Below are 23,245 nucleotides of genomic sequence, written 5' to 3' on the forward strand. Positions count from 1 at the left end.
GTTTATTTTTTAGCTTTAAACTGATATGCCTCAAGGTTGAATCATTAAGGGGAAGGGATGCGCTATTTCCAGGGTGGCTTTTCCAACATTTTGACATCACAGGATATAGAAAGGCGCTATAAAAATACCTTTACAATACACTATCAGTAAGAGTGCCTCCTAGCCTCGCAGATGGTGTTTCCACCTTCTGCCCCTTGGGCCTGGTCGAACGTGTCCTTGTTTACCTCGGGTTGTTTCTCTCCGGAGCCTTAATCACTGGTAAGGGCTTTTGTCCTTTAAAGGCCCTTAGTGTACTTTGCTGAGGTGGAGATGCTTATCTTGAGTAATAATGCACTGCTCATTGTACAAGGTTGTTTAAGGGGCAGACAGCCCACTTGCCGCTCTGAAGGAAGTGGTTCCTTAAAAGATATTGTTGGACAGGCGAGGGTCGATACCTCCAGTGAGCCCCCCCCCCTTGCAGCCAGTGACATCATTAAAAATACCAATGCTTTGCTACAACTTGGCGAGACGTGGTATTTCTTTCACCAGTACAGCAATGTGTAAGTAAGACGTACTCTTGTAGAACTCCTGGCTAGCTACTGAATTCCAGGAATAGTCCTGGTTTACTCCTAGAGTTCATGACTTGGCCAGGAACACTACCAAAGCAACTCGCAGCAACGTTCGCGCCATAACAGTGTATATACAAAGGAAGCATCGCTGGTCTAGCGCATCGAGGCGCTGTGGTGCGGCTCCTTTCTGTGACCCCCACACTGCCTTTCGGCCTTCTTGGCTTAGGTCAGCCACACAGATCGTGCTGTTGGCCGGTCTCCTGCAGGTGTTCCTGTTCTCCAGGCTGGTAGCATGTGCTCTGGGCCTTATTTATTTGTTCATGCAGCTTGAAGATAAGAACAGTCGTAGGTATGGGTAATGACAGTAAAAATAGGAGTCGGACTGAATGTGTGACTTATGTCAGACTGGGTTACAGAGATGTACAAAGAGGCTGCTGTGTGTTGAGAAAAATCTATATTAGACTTTTTTTTTAAAACACATTTTTATAGTTTAGGGTACAAGAATGGAATTGTCTATCAAACTGCTGCTAATTCCATATCCTTTCCGGTACTCCTGGCGGCGTTGTCATAGTACAGCGCCCTTAGTCCTTCCAGGGCAATACCAAAGGGGATGATGGACGGAGCGTTTGAGCAAATCAAACACTCACCCCCAGTCAACTGATCTGGGTTTGGCTGGGGGTGGCTTGGTGAGCAAAATAACGATGGATTAAACCCAGATCTGTGACTGGGGGTGAATGTTTTGCCATTGTGCAACATTCTGTCCATCAATTGTTGTTTTTGCCTTAGTCCTTCCAGGGCACCAGGCCCATGCAGTGCTCAGAGTGGCCCGGTCCATGCCATGCTTACAGTTGCCAATTCCTGAGGTTTGTGCACCAATTCAGGGCAGGGTTGAAAGTTACCCACCGCTGCGGTACTCCCAAGAACCAAGGCTGAGGCGCAGCAGGGCTGACGTTTTGGCAAAGTGCAATGGCCCTGCCCCACTGTAATATATATATATTCTGTGCAGTGGTCACAGCTCCTAAGTGCAAGCAGTTTGTTCACTTCCAGATCCCGCACCCCAAAGGAATTTGTTAATAGACTCTAGATCCAGATAATAAAAAATAAAATAGTTGAACAAATATTGTCTTAAAAGAGTGCACAAACAGAAGAATAAGAAAACGCACAATATAAAAAAGTGACTTATAAAAGAGGAAAGGTAAAACATATGTATAGTTTTACTTTTCCACCTATATGTATCCTATTGAGATAACTAAACTCTAAAATACATAACACTAGAATAGAACATTAGATCCCTATCTGTATTCCCCTTAAACTAAGCACAGAACATGGCGAGTCGAAAATGGATGTATCATTCATAAACACTGCACTGAAAAGACTTTGACTTCCAGTAACCTAGGTCTTTGCAAGGGCACTGTATCCAGCTTCAGTTGGTGCAAGGGCCATTCATGTATATATTATACAAGGGCACGTTAACTTTGCTTTAGGCGCGGGGAGATTAAGTGACTTGCCCAGGATCACAGGGTTTTAAACCAACGTCTGGACTCCAACCCGGTTCCAAAAGCGGCAGCTGTAGCCCTTAAGCCATACCTCATCCCCGCCCTTTTCCTGTTAAGCTCTCAATATGCACACAATTCTCCCCCTTTCACCTGCACGCTTCACCCATCCCAAAGCACCTAATCGCCACTAACTAAACTCTTATAAGGTCCCAAAGGCGAGACCTATTGGCTATGCCAATGCTTGTCTTTTCAATTTGCCGATGCAAACCGCATTTGCAATGTGCAGTGGAAAACCCCAAAGATCGGGTAATGCCATTTTAAAGCAAGATCCAGTGCCTGTTCCATCCTGTAGTGGTTTCGGCTTTACAATTACAAGCCACGGCCTGGAAAAGTTAATAGATAATTGTTAAAGCTAGTTGGCAAATGTATGTTCCAGCTTTGCAAAGTCGCATTTAAAGTGATTTTGTGTTAACGTTTATGGGGATTTTATCCACTTTTGCTTACTATCCATGTTATTGTAATTTGAAAATATTTCTAAAATGTTAATTTTATGAGTGGCCCATTGGCATGTATCCTTGTATGCTGTGTCATACCTCCCACAACGCCTATTCCGAGATGGCATTCTTAGAAATGCTCTTTATTATAAAGGGAAGGAACTTTATATAATACTGCTTAACTCAGTGTGGAACAGATCATTTCAGATGATTTCTTTTTTTGGTCACCCCTTCCCTCAAATGCCCCCTACTCAGTAGCTCTGCCCAAATGTTGATGTGTATACTTGGTAATGACACCCGAGGTGAATGGATAGCCCTGCTCTTTGAGTACAGAAATGGAGAAGGCGCCATGTGCTTTACAGCAATGTTGTCTGTTATGTTTACTTGAAGCAGTAGCCATAGCGCCTTCACCCGTCCTCGTCTCTTTACTAGACTAATTTTTACCTTAATATATTCAACTTTACAGCTTTTAGCTCCTTTAGCAGAATTCCGTGTGGGAAAAAAAAGCAACCACATTAGGACTTAGGGATATATTTGTTTTGTTATTTTGTGGTAAACCCATAGAAAACACTCCTTTTTGCTTGGTTGGAACTTTACTTCTGTAAGTGTTCACAAGTTGAAGTGTTTTTAAAATATTTTTTTTAGGAGCGTTTTGAACATCCTATTTGTTTTTGCTTTTGTAAGACTTTGAACTCTATTAGTCTACATCTTTTATTTAGATGTGTTTTTGTTTCAACTAAGACTGAAATATCATGGATCACAGTAAAATGGGAAATTAAGTAAACCATGTTATGTCGGCCACCTGCCCCGTATCTTTCTTTAAGCATTTCTAGGGTCGTAACTGCACATTAAAATTATTCGAATCATTGACATGGTATGTAGATACTACTGAATTTTAGTTGCATTTTTACCATGACCACCCTAGTGTGCTCGTTTTCAAATTGACTTAGGCTTTTGTTGTTACTTACGATCGTGCAGTTGTACTTAAATAACACGTTGCATCGTGTGACAGAAAATTGAGCTGCCGCATTAGTGGTGAAAGGGGAAAGTTGCTAAAAAGCTGCAAGACATAGTGTAATACATATCACGTAACCTTGTTTACACCCTTTTTATAGCCTGCTCTTATTTTGGTTTCAGTCTCCACCACAGTAAGATTAGCGTACACACTTGCTTGTGGAGTTGAGCATGCATGCTGTTTTCATCCTCGTGGACTTTGGCGCCTTCCTTAATGAATGGTTTATTTTTCAGCGTATCTTGTGTTGTAAGCACATCAGTTGGCAGTCTTACGCGCTTTCTCTGAGGTGCAAGTTTTTACTCAGAAGCCAAAGATTAAGCATATTGGTGGAGAAAATGCACACCTAGGCTTATTAGAGCAGTTATTTGGGACTTATTTACGTCATTATGTGTACATTGTAGAATATCCGACAGTGGCTGCCTTGCAAACCAGTTATACAAATGTTGACAAACCAGCGGCTAAGGATCCTCATGTTAATTACCATGCACAGATGGAATACTGATGTCACCTTAGAGAGGTGTCTCAACTTGTGTTTGGGCTGGCGGACGGGTTTTACAGATTGTATTTTTTAGACCTATTTACATTACTCAAAGTATTTCATTACTATGGTCTCAGAGTGCCACTTTGATCTGTACCCTTTTTCTGATCTAGAGAAATATTGTATCATCTGGAGTAGGATTGGAAAGGAATAGCAGCTGCAGTTTCTCTGTTATTTTAGTGGTTGTTTAGTTTGGAGTGGATGGATTTTAATAATAAAATGATAGACGATTTATGGAGTTAATGTTTGTGACTGAAGTTATTGCCACAATCTGGCGGCTACTGTTGTGGGTTAGTTGGTTTATGCAATTTCTGGTTTGTTCTTAAATTAAAAGTTACTAGTGGTGTTAGGGAGCCATTCAATTTATCAGCAGGCTTACCTGGTCGGTGTTAGTTGTGTGTAAGAATTTATGTTCAAAGTGTACCTTTGGTTGGTTGGCAATGAATTATTGGATAGAACGTGTGCAATGCCCACAGCGTGATATCCAGCTATATTTTATCCGAGCTGTCTTGGATGTTAAAGGTTTACTGTTTAATACATTATGTTGCATGTGCTGTGTTGTTTTTCTATGGCTGCATTGATAACTATGTGGCCACTGTGCAGTGTTGGATGTTTTCTTGTGTGCGTTGATTTTTTAGGTCTTGCTTGCAGACAACGTTAGCTGGTTGTAGTTGAAATCTGTTAATTCAGATACATTAGAAAGTGCTATTACAGTGGAGTTTGGGGAAAACCCTTGCTTTTCGTTGGATGGCTTTTTTCAGTCTCTTTTCTTTGCTTCTTATTCATTTACTTTCCTCCCAATACTTTCTTTGTCTTACTGCTGGAGCATTTCTTCTTTACTTGTTCTGTTCAGAAGACTTGTGTCCTTCCACTGCTTGAATTTAGGGTACTACATAAATTTGTAATGCTCTATAGGAATCCAGGTATTTTTTTGCTCTGTTACTCGAGTGCTATTTTCTCTTTCAAATTCCCCCCCCCCCCACACACACACTCCGTGATGCTTTCCAGTGCTCCACAGCTATTCCATTGCTTCCCCTGCTGCATTTTTTCTTTCATATTTTTAAACCCCCACTCCTCCATTGCCTTACCCGCCCTCCATCCACTGCCCATCTGCTTCACCATTGCTCCCCCTCACCATTGCGTTTTTCTTTTTGTGTAGTTTTTTCTTTATTTTTCCAACAACCTTTTTTGAGGGCTCGACCGCTACCGTTTGCAGTTGGTCTTCTTCTTTCTAATGGCGCTTTCTGCTGAGCGATACTTCAAACTATAGATTCCTCACCTTTTGAATTCCCCCAGGCACCAGACTTTTCATAGCAATTGCTCCTGTATGGCAACAGGCGGAACCATCAAACTCTGTGGTGACCTCACTCCACCTGTGGAAGTGACAGTTCGGGTCTGTTTATAGGTGCCACCCACTGAAACTATGTTGGTTTCTTTTTTGTCTGCATCCTTTTGTGTGGATCTGGCGCTCAACTTACAATTCTGTTGGTTTTTGCAAACAGCAATTCACTTTTTTTAAGCAGTACTAAAAAAAACATAATCTCTTTTCCAAAAACCATAGACTTAAAACCGTGTTGCGACTGCAGGAAGCACATACCCGTCACCGATCCACACCAGTCTTCATTTGGTATCTGGGCACCATTCAAAGTAATGAGATAAAAGCTTCTTGATGCACCTGAAGGTGAACATGGAGTAGGAGGAAAGCTAAACATCACTGAGCACAAAAGGCGAAATAGGCCAGGCATCAAGCAGTGGACCAGACCTCACCCATTTGTGACCCTGCTGCAAGTCCTGGTCCTGTTTGAGGTTGCAGTCTTCTGGGAAGTAGAAAACGATGTCCTGGAACTATTCTCATAAGAAGTTCAAGTGTGAGTCGTTCCCTTCCAGTAGCTCCCGTTCTGGGGAGAAGTTGCACAGTTGTCACTCCAAGTACCTGACTCCGCTGCCATCATCTAGGTCTCACAATCAATCAATCAATCATTTGTTAAGTGCACTACATACCCGTGAGATTCTCAAGGTGAGTTGTCACTCCAAGTACCTGACTCCGCTGCCATCATCTAGGTCTCACAATCAATCAATCATTTGTTAAGTGCACTACATAACCGTGAGAGTCTCAAGGTGCTGGGGGGAGGGGGGGGGGGCGCTACTGATCGAACAGCCAGGTCTTGAGTATCCTCCTGAAGGTCTGTAGGTCTGCAGGTCTGACGTAGGCTCAGTTGGAAGGTGTTCCATGTCTTGGCGGCGAGGTGGGCGAAGGTGGGAGAAGGATCTCCCACCGGTGGTTGTTCTTCAGATGCGCGGGACCCGGGCGAGTGAGAGGTCGGCGGAGCATAGCTGGCGGTTGGGGATGTAGAAGGAAAGCCATCTGTTGAGGTAGGATGGGCAGGTCTTGTGGAGTGCCTTGTGTGCATGGATGAGGAGCTTGAAGGATATCCTCTTGTTGACGGGGAGCCAGTGCAGGTTTCTCAGGTGGGGGTGATGTGGCCGTGACGTGGTACGTTGAGGATCAGTCGTGCCGAGGCGTTTTGGATGCATTGTAGTCGTTTGATGAGCTTGGTCGGGGCGCCGCATAGAAGGCGTTTCCGTAGTCTAGTCTGCTGCTGACGAGGGCCTGGGTGACTGTCTTTCTTGTATCTGTCTGGCTCCATCTGTAGATCTTGCGGAGGGTGTTGAAGCAGGAGGAGGAGACGGCGTTGACTTGCTTGGTCATTGAGAGCGTTGAGTCGAGGATGATTCCCAGGTTGCGTGCGTGGTTGGTGGGTGTTGGGTCTGCCCCCAGTGCCGTCGGCCACCAGGAGTCGTCCCAGGCTGAAGGGTTGGAGCAGAGGATGAGGACCTCATCTTGTCAGAGTTCAGCTTCAGACAGCCGGTCTTCATCCAGTCGGCGACGGCCTTCATTCCTTCGTGCAGGTTGGCTTTGGCGGTGATGGGGTCCTTGGTGAGGAAGAGGATCAGCTGAGTGTCGTCGGCGTAGGAGATTATGTTGAGGTCGTGCTGTCGGGCTACGTGTGCGAGCGGGGCCATGTAAATGATGAACAGCGTTGGGCTGAAGGAGGATCCCTGGGGTACTCCGCAGATGATCTAGAGGCTTTGGAACGGAATGGGGGGAGGCGGACGCTCTGGGTTCTGCCGTAGAGGAAGGAGGTTGTCCAATCCAGAGCCCTGTCTCGGATCCCTGCGGCGTGGAGGCGTGCGCGTAGTGTGTGGTGGCAGACGGTGTTCGAAGGCGGCAGAGAGGTCTAGGAGGAAGAGTGCTGCAGTCTCGCCGTGGTCCAGCAGGGTCCTGATGTCATTGGTGGCGGCGATGAGGGCAGTCTCGGTGCTGTGGTTGCTGCGGAACCCTGACTGGGAAGGGTCCAGGATTCTGTTTTCTTCGAGGTATTGGGTTAGCGGTCTGTTGACGGTTTTCTCGATGACCTTGGCCGGGAAGGGGAGCAGAGAGATGGGCTGGAAGTTCTTGAGTAGGTCATTGATCTCGGTGTGTTTCCAGATCTCTGGAAGGTCGCGGTCTCGAGGGAGAGATTGATGACGTTGCGCAGGTGGGGTGCGATGCAGCTGCTTGCTCTGTTGAAGACTTGGTGCGGGAATGGGTCTGACGGAGAGCCGGAGCGTATTGTGCGCATGGTCTTGATGGTGTCATCGATGCTCACGCTGGCCCAGGCTAGCAGGGGTTTCGTGGTCGATGGTGTGCGTAAGGTCTGTTGTGTTGCTATCTGTTGGGGCTGTCTGGGTGTTGAAGCTGTCGTGTATGGCTGCTATCTTGCAGTGGAAGAAGGTGGCGAGGGAGTCGCACAGGGCTTGCGACGGCGGAATGTCGTTGGTGTTGGAGCTGGGGTTGGAGAGTTCCTTCACGATGTTGAAGAGCTCATTGCTATTGTGTGCGTTGTTGTCGAGGCGGTCTTTGGAGGTCCTCTTGGCCGCCCTGATGAGGTGGTGGTGGTTGCGGATGATGTCCTTGTGTGCTGCGTGGCTGTCCAGAGTTTGTTCACTGTGCCATTTCTTCTCTAGTTTCCGGCAGGCTTGCTTGGAGGCTAGGAGTTCTGGGGTGAACCAGCTGGCCCTCTTGCTGGTGTCTCTGTGGGGGGGATTTCTTCAGCGGGCGAGGGTGTTGGCGCAGTCCTCGATCCAGCGTCTGAGGCTGTGGGCAGCGTCGTCGGTGTTGGAGGGTTCGGTGGGTGAGCTGAGAGCGAGGTTTGCGTGCAGTTGGTCTTCGGTGATTTTGCTTCAGCAGCGGCGGGGGATCTGTTGGGTGCGGTGTTGTGTGGTGAGTTTCTGGAAGGCGAAGTGGATGTAGCGGTGGTCAGTCCAGAGGAGTTTGGTGGTGTGGCTGACGGAGACGTTCAGACTTGAGGAGAAGACGGGGTCGAGCGTGTGGCCGGCGGAGTGGGTGGGCGTTATGACGAGTTGCTTCAGTCCGAGGTTGGCGAGGTTATCGATCAGAGTTGTGGAGTTGTTGTTCTCAAGGTGAAAGTTCAGGTCTCCGAGGAGGATGTAGTCGGTGGAGGTCAGGGCTTGTGTGCTGATCAAGTCGGCGATGGAGTCGCTGAACTGGGGGAAGGGTCCGGGGGGCGGTAGAAGAGGGTGCCTCTGAGGGTGGAGTTAGGGTCTGTGTGGATCTGGAAATGCATGTGTTCGGCGGTCGTCAATGCTAGTCGAGACCCTGATGCTGTTCTTGTGGACGATGGCGATTCCTCCTCCGACTCCATTGGTGCGGTCTCTGCGGGTGATCTTGTATGTAGCCGTTCTGATGCTGGTGCCTGCATCCCCTGAGATTCCTGGACCATTGGTGACTCTGTAGTAGATCATGGCCTCTAAGAAGGGCATGCTGCAACTACTCTTGATAAAGCCTTCCTCTGGAACATCTGTGTCCCTTGGAGCTGCAGGCTCCCACACCCCCCGGTGGAACTCCTTACCCGACTCTGGCTCTGACCGACCCAATGTGCCACACACGCCACTCACCACCCTGCCCTTCTGTACAAGCACGGGCCTATGCCTCCACTTCAGAGGCCTTTCTGGTTCCAGCTGCCCTGGTCTTGACTTGAGCAGTGATGGCACCCGATCTGATTAGGATACCCATTTACGATGTGGAGCCATCGGGCTGTTCAAGGCCTATGTCTTGTTATGAGATTACCAAGGTGCAACCCCCCTCCCCATTTTGGATGATCCCCCATCCTATTCTCCCAATGCCAGCATTATCATACGCTAGAAGTCTTATTCACTTCAGTCTCTGACACAATTCAAGGGCTCCAAAATATTGCGCAAGATGATGGTGAAGAGGCAGACTGTTTGCTCCCTCCCTCCAAGTAATCTGATGCTGCCCTATACTTGAATCTACAGATTAGGAGTGGGCAAGACAGACTTGGACTGCAGAACAGCAGTAATGTTGGATTTATAGCTACCTACCTAACATAGAGAACGAGGCAAAAACATTGACTGAAATCTTATAGCCTGGTCTTGCAACTGCAGAGCCCTTATTGCCTTTTAATGAGGCCCTGGTGGAAACCTGTAAAGTGACTTGGTCAAAGCTGTATTCATCTCTCTTAGTAAGTCGCTGTAGCTGGATATCATAGTCTTGCCACTGCAGATCCTGCCTTTTTGACTCTGTACCCGACTCCTGAGAGCTTGGTAGTTGATGGTTCTAGTAGTAGGGTAAACCTCACTACATTCTTAGCCTCCTAAGCACACAGAGAAGCAATAAGTATTGATTAATTCAGGAATATTATTTTTTGCTAAGGTAACGCTGAGATCCCTGGATGGCATCAGTCTGTTGTGACATTACATGCATGCACTAGGCAATATGGCCATTGAGATTTTGCCAACCATTGTGGACATCTTTGCTCAGACTATCCAAGTTGGGCAGAATACTGCAAAATGTCTTGAGACCTGTATACGACAGACTGTGTGAGCAGTGCCATGGGCATCCGTGTTGTAATAAGTGATCATGCCTGGATGTGTGCTACAGGAGTTTCTGGGGATGTGCAGGCATCCCTTAACCAACATGCCATTTGTTGACTTCAGGCTTTTTGGACAAAGCTGATTCTGCATTGGAGCAATAAGATTAGAAAATGACCAATACCCCAAGCTAACTGCCGTAGAAGTAGAATTCCCTATTTAAAATCAGTCATCAAAAGTACCCAGCAATTTGGAGGGTGTCCCAAAAGTCAGAGAGAAATGCTCAAAGCACTGGGTGTGAACATTTAGTAGTTAGGTGGTGAGTTATGGTGTAAAACATTTGGGTAGTAAATTCCAAGCACGACTGCAGAATGCCTGTGATGCAGTCTGGTCTATGTTTGTGGCTCGATTTTGTGTAAATGCTTAATTGTCTCTGGCATGCCAACTGTTAATTCACTGTGCAGAGAAGGACGTGCTATTAAAGAAGTTACATGATAATCAATAGAATTAAGATCTGCTAAAAGAGAATTAAATGAGAAAATTATATAAACACTTTAAACCATAATAATAAAGTTGCTGCCCTAGATAAAGCTAGATCTCTCAGGGCAACTTCTAGACAAATCCATTTGGCAAGAGAAGGGCCATTGGAATGAGAAAGTGGTTTGATTTGCTCACCATCCCGGAGCAAAAGGATATGAGGGATTTATGGCAATGTGTAAAGCATCTTTGAAAAGGTGGTAAGATTCCTTGAGCACAATATTTCACCAGAAGCATGGTTACATTTCATTAGATCACTAGGCTGTAGAAACAGCATAGTTATGACGTGGTCCACTTGAAGAAGCATCTTTTCACAATGCAACTGTGAGGTCTAAGGCACTTGTTTTGAAGGTTCTTTAAGACCTTTAGGGAGAATGGTGATCCGAGCCAAGTGAAGCGCAACCAGCCTCTTTATTGAAAGAGAATGCTATTTTCTGGGGCAATATTTTTCTTTTCTTTGTGTGCGCATTCTGGTAGTCGTAGAAATTTGGCATGGGTCCATTTTAGTCCTGATCCATGAGAAAGGCTCTTTCTGTTCTCCCTCTAGCAATAGTCATTGCTAGTTGTTGAAGGAAAATGCTTTACCAAAACCCTTTTAGAAGAATTGGAAGCATGGGTAACGGTAAATAATGTGCTGGCTTTTTACGTGATGGGTTTCCAGCAGCATTGTGGAACAGAGGATCATTTGACATCCTTGTCCAGTCTTACTCAATGCACTGTGCACATGAAAGGCGCCGCGCTATATGCTGGGTTTATTGAATTTAGGGCAGCATTTGATTTTGTGGACAGAGCCTTATTGTGAACTAAACAAACCGTCTGGGACATAACTTTGGCATTATTTGGAGTAATTCTTTATTTTTATACTGACACCTGGGTACAGGTGAGTTTGAGCCCTTGCTTTTTGCAGTGTGAAAAAGGTATTCACAAATGGATAACTAGATGAGGGTTGCCTATTTGCATTGCAGCTATTTAGACATTTGCGCACTGCAAGGCTGTTCCCACCTGTGCTGGGTGGCCAGAAAATTCTCCCCATGCAATACACAGATATTACTGTCCTTTTGGATGGATATGCATTGACTTACAAAGGTGGTCTACTGGTTTGGGAAATTAGTACGAGGACAAGCAGCCCACAGTTAACAGTAATAAATCAAATATTTTAATATTTGGCAGAAAGACCATAAAAAAGGCAGCTGAGGTTTGGATGATGTAAATTATAACATTCCCAGCATGTAAGCATCTAGCCATTTTGTTGGAGGAATTGGGTGGGTAATAGCCATTAGCGCCAAGGCAACTCCGGGTGTTCGTGTGCTCAATACATTTTATTAACATAACATAACAAATGCATAAGCTACTGTCTTAAATGCTGTGCTTTTAGTGTTTAGAAGACACCTTCATGACTCTTCCATAGAACCTCTTACAGTGGGTGATTGTAGTGAAATCAGCGCCTACAATAATTTGACACTTGCACCTTTTCCTTCCAAAGGTTCTTGGGTGGATTTGGTGCAGTATCATGTAAAGACTTTTATTCAGAAATTCTCAGGCAAAAGTTAAACCGCAGATCTGCCTCAAATTTTTTTTTTTTAAATTAAAGCAAGAGCAGATTTGTGAAGAACATTTTTTTAGCCACCCAAGCCAGATCTTTGAAACCGTGCAATGACAGGAGAACAGGATTTCCAAAGATAGTCAATGAAAGGCGTTTAAAAAATAAAATAATAATAAACGTTCTTTAAGCTTTTCTCTGAAGATCTATGGGCCACAGTATTGCAGCAGCTTCAGTTTACCTTAACAAAAAAACTAAGGTTTTTCCAGGCAAAAGTATGTCCTGAGCAGAAGAGTATTGGCCATGTCCCATAGGAAATATTTTTGATGACAGACCCATCCTACAGTGTGGGTGAAATATATTTGTCGCACCACATCAGAAGCAAGAGCTAAACTGGCTTTGACATCATTTGTTCCCAATTTCGTGGCTCAAATAGCTTCGATGCCCCTTGATCTGCCTGCCAGTTACGTGGGTGTAATAAAAAAAACACTGGTTTATTTAATTTGTCCATTAACCACGTTGTTTGTTAAAATAATTTCTAACTGCTTTGGGGAGTACAAAGATGCAATTATTTTATGAAAAAACAAAGTTAATCATCAGGTTGTGTGCGGTGTTGTATTCAGAAGTTATGTATCTAGTTGAAAAAGATCTAAAATTGCCTAATAATCTGCTCCTGTAAGCGATCGCACTGTCTCTCCAGAATGGGCTGACTTTTGTGATCTTAATTAAGTAAAACCAAAGACTTTCTATTTTCGAAAATTACAGTTTGGCAACTTAAAAAAAAAAAATTATAACCACCTTTATTGCATTTTATAATGAGTACTTCTTTGGGTACATTTAACTACCGCTTTGTAGAAATAATTTATACATGTATAACGCAGTTCAAGTAATACAATTACAATGACATTAATGAAGATGCTTATATCAGAGAGCGTTAATACAATACCATAGTCTGTATCCTGGGGAACTGGGTTCGAGTCTCGGTAATGACGCTAAACATCCTGTGATTCTGGGCATATCACTTAATCTCCCCGTGCCTAACAAAAATGAATGTGTGTCCTCATGTAACATACTGGTGCTATGTAAAGCGCTCCGATACCCGATTCGGGTCAAGTTCACGCTATATAAAACTCTGCATAAAATAATAGACATGTTTTTAATATTCTAACATTTATAAAACAATTCAAGTTACCCCCACCCCCATATGTTAACTAACTGGGAAACACGAGGAGTATGTCTATTCTTCTATGAATCTAAGGTTATTTTCAGAAGACAGTTTGGCAATTTATAAGTCTTTTTTAATATATAATATGTCGATGAAATGTATTTGATTATCTTATTAGTACTGAGAGGGTTTACCTGGTGCGTGTTAGGAGGGTAGCATGTAATTAATTTGTGAGTTAAAATGCATGCAGTGTTTTTGATAGCCACATGGTATCGAGACCGTTCACTTGGTGGGTGGTTACCAATATTTTCTCATTCCAGACTCGCGAGCCGTCCTCAGTAATTTAACAATGGATTTAACCAACCACGCAAAATATATATTAATTATATTATTTAATGCTCCAAGTTTAAAAGTAGGGATAATCTCATAGAAAAAGTTTAAGGGACAACAAAATACCAGTCTTTCTCCTTTTGTCTATCCATGTTAAACTACCAGCAGAGGGTTTCTGCACTGAAGAACCTTCTGAGCACTGCTAAAATGCACATACATTTCCGCATGTCATCCACATAAGAATGAAATGACAGCTTCCACCCTCTCAACAAGTCCTTGAGTGTTCTTAACAAACAGAATGGTGTGTTTCCCCATGGTAAATGTTGATGCAAGTTTCCAAACCCAAACTCCATGTATTCGCTTTAGAATAAATGGGCAGAACTGCCATACTGATAGTACGTTGATCTGGACAATCGAAATTAATTAAGTGAAAATGATTCACTTTGGTAAATATCACAGAAAGGTCAGGTGGATCAGTATTGGCACGGCCCCTTAGTCCGTGTAAGCCAAAATGACATCCTATGAGTATTGTGATTCTATGTACAATCCGTATTCTCTTGTGCAGTATTTCTGATCGAAATGGTAGTTGCTTTTGCCCAATCAATAAATATTTATAATAGTCCTGTTTTCACAATGGTTCAGTCTTGCATGATAATGTCTTTGAAAAGTAAGATGGATGAAGTGTTAACCAGTAGTATCTGGCACCTACTGTGAGCCCAAGATTTGGACCAGTGTATGCATAGAACACATCATACTCACGTCTATATTAATTATTCTCCCACCCATCCCTGACCTTGGGGCATCTCACAGGGAAAAGGAAATAAAGCACTAGGTCCTCGGAGATAGCAGATTAGATCTGACATGAACATGTTTGCAAATTTAAAATTGCCCCTCACCCTTTTTTCCCAACCTGGATTGAATCTCTAGATAGCCAGGATCCCCAGGCTGCGATATTAGGATTGCTTGAAAAGCTGCCCGTCAATGTGTAAGGGCTAGTTCCTGTGTACTGGGTTATCCTACCAGCTAATTCTAAGAAGTGACCCAAGCATGTTGTGCGTTTACAGCTCTCCTACTGCCTTCCTCCCACTGTCGGCATGCAAACATCCATGCCACCTCTAGATGGTGTTAGTCAATGAGAGGAGGGGAGCAAACTCGTTCCTGCTGGACCAATATTTTGTTTAAATTTGTTTTATTGTTATTTCTTGCAACTTTAGAACAAAACAGAGTAGAATAGCCCATATACGTATTATATATCTCACGTCCCAGAAGATCATCACATTTTGCAATACATTTTATGGCAATGTACAATTATATGATTATCGTTTGGTTGTAAATCCAGTACAGGATAAGGTAATGGTCTGTTTAGAGATTATACAAAGAAAGTACGAATAAGAAAAGGGGGTGGGGGGAGGAAGGACAAAGGATAAGACAGAAAGAAAATCCCAACCGGTATTCTTATATACAATTGTGCTGGGTAACAATGCTCTTCATTTGTCCTAACCACACAAGTTGGAAATACGTATCTGGTCAGCCAAAGGAGCTGCAAGCCTAGCGACATGTGATTGAGCAGTTGTAAATACTCATGTCTGCGTAACTGAAGTGTAATGTTGGGTGTCAGGGATTATCAGTAGCCATGCGCATTGTGTCTGCCCCCTAGTGGGTCTAAGCGGGCGCCATTTGTGGTGCTATGTGTTCATCATTACTTGCTGCAGTGTCAGGTACCACGTCTGAACCTTGCTCTGCCATGCGAAAATCCGACAGTATTGTGTCCCATGCTGGTGCTAGTGGTTGCCTACGCAGCCCAATCGCGTCCTCACGGCGGAGTGCAACGCTCTCCGCCTGTGCCCAGCACAGGAGGGAGTGATGCCAGGCCTTAGCTACTGGGGGGGTCGGGGGACTTCCAGCGGCGCATGAGCAATCGCTTAGCCACTATGAGGCCTAGGTCTATATATCTGGACGTCATCTTATGTTTCTTAGATCTCTGGAAAAGTCCTAGGATGCATACCTCCCATGTCCAGTCCAGTGTTCGCTACGTGCATTGTGTTAGTCTCCTAGTAACTTCGGTCCAATACTGCTGTATGACGACAGGACCACAACATATGTAGAAGGTCCGCCCCTAGTTTGTTGCATCTGGCACATTTGGCGTCTGTATGATTAGAATATTTGTTAATTTTAGCAGGTTTGAGATAGGCTCTGTGTAGTATGTAATACTGAATGATCCAAAATCGCATGTTACGGGGAATTTGCGTGGGGCCCTCAAGCATGCAACCCCATTCATAGTCTGTGGCGGGTCTTTGGAGGTCTGCATCCCAGTGGGCGCGTAAAGAGAACAGTGGCGGCGCTGTGTGAGCCCTGAGTGATTCCACAAACCATTTGGAAAGGTAGCTACCAGTTCCTAGTTCATGCATATATGGTATGGTAAGAAACGTGGAAGCCCGTTCTTGCTGGACCAATATTGTTTGGTATACGGTAGCCTGGACTTCCTTGGGTTGTCTAGGAGTTGTTTATTCTCTAACCTTTGTCTGATTCAAAAAGGGAAAACAGCCATGCAATAATCCTTGTGTGTTTTCAGGCATCTGCAGGTAATCTGTATTTCTTTAATGTGGACTTTCTCTGCTATACTGGATGTGAACTAAGAGTTTGCGTATGTCTAGTCTGCTAAATGGTTATGCCTCTTCCCAGTGCTTAATTTGAGCCGGTGGTTTCTGGTGCTCTGCACTGGCACTTAATTGTCAACACCACTAGGTGCCATTGTCTGGCTAATTTAGAGATAGCCACAACAACAGTTAATTATTAATTCAGTATACATAAAAATTACTATTACCTGCCACCCAAGCCATTCTTATAGCTTTGGAGCCCTAAAATAGTCTTAATTTGTACACTTGTAGGATAATGACGGTTAGTAGTTTTGTTGTTACTATCTTGGCAGCATGGCAGGGGCAATGTGTGGTGCAAGCTGCAGTTGCTTCCTGGCCAGAGCCCTGTCACTTATTATGTTTTTTGGGACAAATTTAGCTCTGCCTTTTCTGTTTACCTTGACCATATAAAATATTATGTATTTGACAGTTGCTTATTCCCTGCTTGTGTTTTTTCTGGTCCCTGCAGATGTGAGTGAGCTGAAGGAGTGCCTCTATGTTTTGGTGAAGGAACAACAGACCCAGGCTACTCAGACAGCTACTACTACACTTTCTGCACTCCGGCTAAAGCAGAGACTAGTGATCCTTGAGCGATACTTTATTGCACTAAGTAGAACTGTTTTTCAGGAGACTGTAAAAGTGAAATGGAAAAGTAGCAGCCTCCCTTTGCCTGTAGCAGACAAGAAATGGTAAGTATTTTTTTTACTGCAGGCACATTCTGTCCATGATGATTTTTGACCCTTTATTTGGGCAAAGAGATGCTTTGTTACAGAATGTCTATTTTTCGTTGAGAAAGGTGTTTCCATAATGATAACACAAAACTACAAAAAACTTGCTTAGGGCCTTAGCATGCATTAAGGCATTAAACGATGAACATGTGATGACACATTGCCATTTTATGCAATACAAATTATAAATGACAAAAATTGCAGAATATTTTTTAAAATTTTGTATGTCTAAACTTCCTATGGCATGACTGGTTAACTTTTTTCCTTTAAAAAGCGCACCAGTTTTAGACTGACACTGTATACTATATTTTAGATTTTGGTATACTGTAAGCAGCAGAGGTTGGCCACATTTCAAAGCTTCCTTGTATCCAACCGCTGTTGCGCTGCCTAGACAGTGTGCACATGTTCAGCCATGCATAGCAGCCTCTGGGTGCAGGCCTTGCTCCGGATCCGTGCCACTAAACCAACTGCATACGACCTGTGCAGTGTACATAATTTGGCCTGAAGTTTAGTCCTTGCCAGCAGTTAACCTGCGGTGCATAGCTGTGAGGGTTTTGGCAAAGAACTTATTGTGTGGTCAGTCCCTGAACCACTCAAGGAATCCTTGAGGAGTACTGGACTCAACTCGGTAGTGTGAACAGGTGTATTGGTAGCGGCAAATGTATTTCCAGTTGATTGTACTAAGATTGGACACTGGAGCTACTATGTGCGAAGGAGGACATTTACATTTAAACATTATTGCCTTTGTACAGCTTCATATTGCTAATTTAACAGTTGTGTTCTGGTCGGGATCATTTCCATGCAGAAATATGTATTTCAGGGTGTGGTGAAAAGCAAAATAGATTTTTTTTTAAAAAGCTGAGGCTCTACCTGTGGACTCGTATCTGGGTGCAAAAATCCTGCAAGGAAAAACAGTTGCATTTCTTTTTCAGCTTTTGGGGGCATTGTCTGCCACCTCTGAAACATTCCTTCCTCCCTGGAGTTGGTGATTCTCTCGAAGTGCCCCTAAACTTGGGCTGTCAGGCTTTAGTGCTTGGCTTCTTATAATGGTAGCTGCAACAAAAAAGATGTCAGTTGCTCATATCCTCGAATCCACTGAGAATCAGTGAATCCTGTTTTGGGTAGGGGAAAAAAATTCCCACTTCTAGTCAAATTTAAAGGGTGGTTCTAGAATGCAGATGGGGAGAGAGAGGTAGAGGGAGAGAGAGATTTCACTGACTATATTCTTTTTAAAAAAAATATTTTAATATTTTTTTGTTTTCATATAAAAACAAAAATAACATCTAACCTATGTCGTAATCAATGTTGCCCTTGGATTAAGTCACCCCCCTCCTCTTGTTATTCATCAATGTATAATAGTATAAATGATGTACTTGGTAATAGTCTACACTATCTATTCCTCTGAAGTTGAAATTGAAATGTATAATTCATGTATAATTCTGTCCATGCTTCTCAGTACCTTGTCCCTTCAAATGCCATTATCGCACCAGTCTCAGATGTTCTGCCCATGTCCCCAAGGTTTTTGATTCTTTTCTAGGCAGCTTCTATTCACCTATAGATAGATTTCTGCGGTTATGCAGACTGAAAAAATAGTGTTTTGAGCGAGTCTAGAAATACTATAAATGTGTTTTTTAAAATTTTATTTCAGTACTCGACCTGCAGGTAAAGGTGTTGAAGGACTTGCAAGGGTTGGATCCAGAGCTGCACTTTCGTTTGCATTTGCATTCCTGCGCCGAGCTTGGCGGTCGGGTAAGTCTGTTACCATACCTTCTCTTTTAACAGTCTATATTGTACTTTCTGGCATTTGTGGACCATAAACTATTTAATTTGATTGCTATAATTTAATCTAGAAGGTTGAGTTTATGCTACTATCCTCAATCCAATATTTGCATTAATAATTGCATTATGGCTACATTATAAAATGGGTATTGGATCCTCAAATTACACCAGGAACAACTAGTTACATGTGCTGCAACTTTAATGATTGCCAAGAATAGGGCTCTCAAGAAAATCACAGCCTTCTAAACTGGCATCAAGGGGTAAGACAAAATATGTTGTATTGTATGGTTATGGAAAGCAGTCTTTTACCACATCTCATTTCCATACCAACTATTTAGTTAGGGTAGGGCCTTATCTTTGACTATATGAAAACAGTAAAACCCCATTCTTCTCATCGCAGCTGGTGGTTTGTTGCATGTGGCCGTGGGGTAATGAGCCTTTTCAATAGGGATAGTTTGGACAGAGAAGACACTCAAGTGACTTGGTGGTTCTGTGGAAATGTGCCTTTTAATGAGCACACCGGTGCAGGGGTCACCCTTCTCTGTCCACGGGTCCATAGACCAACAAAATAGAGATTGGCACTGAAGCTGGAATTCAAATAAGAAGTTTATTAATCACTCATGAATGGACCACATCCATACAACACCGTCAAGTGTTCCAGGAGTAGTACATTGAATACACATACCATGGTGCTTAAATACAGAGTTTGTTGCAGAGTAAGCATGTAGTTACAAATAGAAGGTACAAGCATACACAAGAATAACCCCTGACAAACATGGGCAGATCGGAGATCACTTAGTCAGCAAAGTGGGAGGGGGAGCAGAACTGTTTACAACAGCAGAAAATAGTTGATAGTTACATCTTTAACCAGGTGCATTTCAGAAGCTACATGACTTTGCTCAGCACATACATTGCTTTGGCCCAGTACAGAAGGAGTTAACTAAAGCTGATGACTCAAGCAGAATATAATGACAAGCAACAGTGAAGACTGAAGAATTACATAGCTAACAAAATGGATGCCACAACCAAAATGGCTTCAGCTTATGCTGATGGAAATTATTACACGTTTTCCACAGTTCGACCGTTATCATGGTAAGCAAACAGGCAAGCTATGATGCATGAGTCCAACAAAGTAGTATGAGCAATTTATGGATACAGTTGGAAATGGGGGACTAAATGTGTACATCCATAGAGGTAGACCAGAAGAACTGCAGTCTATCGCTGTACCTGTTAATGTGGTCTGTAAGACTTTGGCCAGGGGTAGGGGTTGCTTCTGGCTGACAATGGGTCTATTGAAGCTACACAGTATTCACTTGGTACCCATAGGGTAGACTATTTGGTGACTGCTTTGCACTATATGAGTGTCTCTTGGGGTTACTGGACGGGCCTGGTCATGGTCACTTGGTTACTGTGTTGAGGGCTTTATTTGAACCTACTGTTTTGAGGGGTATGTCATGTGTTTGTATAAATTAAAAACCACAATAGAGAGACTAGGGAATGCGCCTTCTCTGACTCCCCTCCCAATATCTAAACTCACAAAAAAAGAGAAGGACGGAATGGAGAACCAAGAACACTAATGAAAAAAAGGAAGGTGTGAGAAGGAAAAAGTATTCCACAAAAGGGATCACAAGTGCAGAGAAAATAAAAGTAAAACTGCCTAAGGGGGTACCACTAAGATACCTTTATTCTTGGCCCCCCCTTGACCGGGTTACAAATTATTAAGAATGGGGGGTGTGAAGGAGGGGTAACTTCCCCTAAACCCTCACTGCTTGATCCCTTTTGGGGAATACTTTTTCCTTCTCACACCTTTCCTTTTTCTTTTTTTTCTTCTCCCTCACTAAAAAACTCAGCGCTCCGTCCAGTGTGTTGATCTGCACCTGGACGTCTGCAGCATCCCTATGATGAAGCATGCCACTACATAATGGGTGAGGGCAGTGTTAACAAATCTTCTGATTTTCCTCTTGTACTGTTTTTCCTCAGTTTATCTCTACACTGTGGGTAGGACAGGGATACGAATCCACGTTTTCATTTGGGATAGTGTCCTTGGTTCTCCATTCAGTCCTTCTCTTTTTTTGCCAGTTTTTATATAAATTAAGCCATCTAGTGGCTTCTTCAGATATGAGGGTGAACTGAAAAAATGAGGCAGAATTAAGGATAAAGAAAGAAGAGAACGTTCTTGCATAAGACTTCTGCCATCATGAGACTGTGTCTAGACAAGTGAAGGAGAGAAATAGTAAAGGGGGATAGGAAGGGCGGCACATGCAGCATGGTGTGTTCAATGTTTCCATGTATATTTATTCACGTTGTCCTAAGTGTTAAGGGGACCCATAGAGCGGAGGGAGTCAATATGAGAGGCAAACGGGTAACCTAATACTAGTTTGTTAGGTGCTTGTTACCTACACATTAAAGACTGAATCTCTTCTAGCTGTGACATTCAACCGACTCAGACGGAAGATGTTTAGGGTGATAGAATCTTCTTCGTGTAACGAGAAAGAGTTCAGAAATGAATAATAATTAGGGAAAGCCAATGTGATAACTGGATAGGTTTCACAGATGTGGTGCTGAAGTGTTTTGCCAAAGCATTGTCTAAGGCAACTCCAGAAACTTTTGGGAACCCCATTGGTCTGTTTCTGCCCTTCAGTTTCTAAATGATTCCCCACATGTGAGATATAAGTACAAAATATGGTATATTCTATTCTACATGCGGCACTCAATGCAACATCTCCAGCAATCTTTTCAGCTCTAATGCCAAGTTAAAAAAACAAAAAACTTTATAATTCATTTCTTCTTTTGATAAGCCAAATGTTACTATTTTTCTTGATAACAGATATGAAAGTCTGTTGCAGATATAACACATCAATACTATTTGCACACAATTCCAGCACCTCCCTGATTAAAAAATTGTCTCTCTGACCGATAATACGACCACCATTTTCCCCAAATCTTAACTTGTTTTTGCAGACTACCTCTGGCATGTTGCATCTGTTGTTTCATGTTGGCAAACCAAAACTTCCTTATGATTGAAAATTAGTATCCATATACTTCCTTGAAATGAATACACAGAAATCAGAATACTTTCTTTTAAACTATGTCTGTTGGAAAATCTAGTCCTTTTAATCTTGTACCTTGTTTTTGAAAGGTTGCTTTGAACAAAATAGCTTAATATTTTTCTCACATGAATCTTGATAATGGAAAAAAAGATGTCAAATTAGAACACACTGACTTCTGTGAAGAGATTTCAAAGATCCTACTCTATACTCCTGGATAGAAATAGCTCTGGGTACTGACGAAAGTTGCACAATTGTGTATAACCTTGACAATGTGTACAGGCTGATGTGTAAGTAAACTGTAGGAGGAAACAAAAATTCAAATTACACAAAATATAAAATAATTCTGGTTCTTTTTAATTTTTCTAATTTTCTAGGTGAAGATGCAGACCTGTGCAGTGAATTGTTGCAAGAGTCTCTCGATGCCCTAAGGGCACTCCCAGAAGCATCCCTCTTTGATGAGGGAACAGTATCGTCTGTCTGGTTGGAGGTTGTGGAGAGAGCTACAAAGTTTTTAAGGTCTGTGTTACGTCATAAGATATGAGAAATTCCATTTATGTAAGCACCAATCACTATCTTCCTAATGCCACTTCTTGCCATGACTGGCATATGTACTTATTAGATTATAGATTGGTACTCGCTTTTGAAATGCTGCTTCATATCAGTTTAAAGGAAGACTCTTAAATACCTGAAGAACCATATTGTGTATGCAGGCCCATTGATCAATCTGCTACTTTTCTTACCTATGAATAGTTCTTGAGTTGCTAATTTGGAAATGTTCATTTGAGAGTTTTGTTAGCAAATACTCTTAGTATCAAAAAGCTATGGAGTATTGAACAAGTGAAACAGCAGACTGCAGAATTGTCCGTGTTGGTTTACTATTATTTTTTTTGTGCACCCAATTTGCATTTTATTTAAAGTAGTCTTTCGGCATGCCACGGCGCAATGCATCTGACTTGAGAGTGCCTGAATATAATATTGTACACACCACCCTACTCAACATTCTTTTCCTAGTCCCACAGCAAGCAATCCTAGTGCACTGGAAAGAGAAAAGTGCACATATATCAACTATTGATAAAGTCAATCATTTTGGCTTTGTTTAGTGAAAATGCTTTCTCAAGCGAAACTATCGCACACAAAGCCGGTGCAGCATGGTCAGCCGATCTGCAAGCTTCCAGATGTACTTTTTTAGTGTTTTATTTAGGTTATATGTGTTTTGTATCCTTCATTTACTGAGCTATTGGCCTCATATTTATAGATGTACCAGGGGATATTCTTTTCACTTTACATCAATTTTTATCTATAGGTCGGTGCCACACCTGTTCATGGCTTGTACACAGTTCTATAAATACCTTCAGTTATGACACTCCCTCACACACTGACTGTCTTCCCGAGCTTAGCCTATTTGAGGCCAAACTTCTGATGGGCGATTTGGGCAATGGAGGAATTTCCCAAATCTACAGCACCTTGGTTGTTAATACCCCCGGCACTCTAGGTCAT

General features: G+C 43.0%; 1 protein-coding gene across 1 annotated transcript in view; it reads left to right on the forward strand.

Moving 5' to 3' along the window:
* HERC2 (HECT and RLD domain containing E3 ubiquitin protein ligase 2) overlaps nt 1-23,245 on the forward strand; it is a 1,611,099-nt gene that overhangs the window by 120,898 nt on the left and 1,466,956 nt on the right. Inside the window, 3 exon segments of the mRNA XM_078658234.1 lie at nt 16,661-16,880; nt 18,568-18,668; nt 22,123-22,264. Of these exon segments, the coding sequence (XP_078514360.1) occupies nt 16,661-16,880; nt 18,568-18,668; nt 22,123-22,264 (463 nt within the window).

The sequence above is a fragment of the Lissotriton helveticus genome, chromosome 8, assembly GCF_964261635.1.
Source record: "Lissotriton helveticus chromosome 8, aLisHel1.1, whole genome shotgun sequence".
Classification (NCBI taxonomy): Eukaryota; Metazoa; Chordata; class Amphibia; order Caudata; family Salamandridae; genus Lissotriton; species Lissotriton helveticus.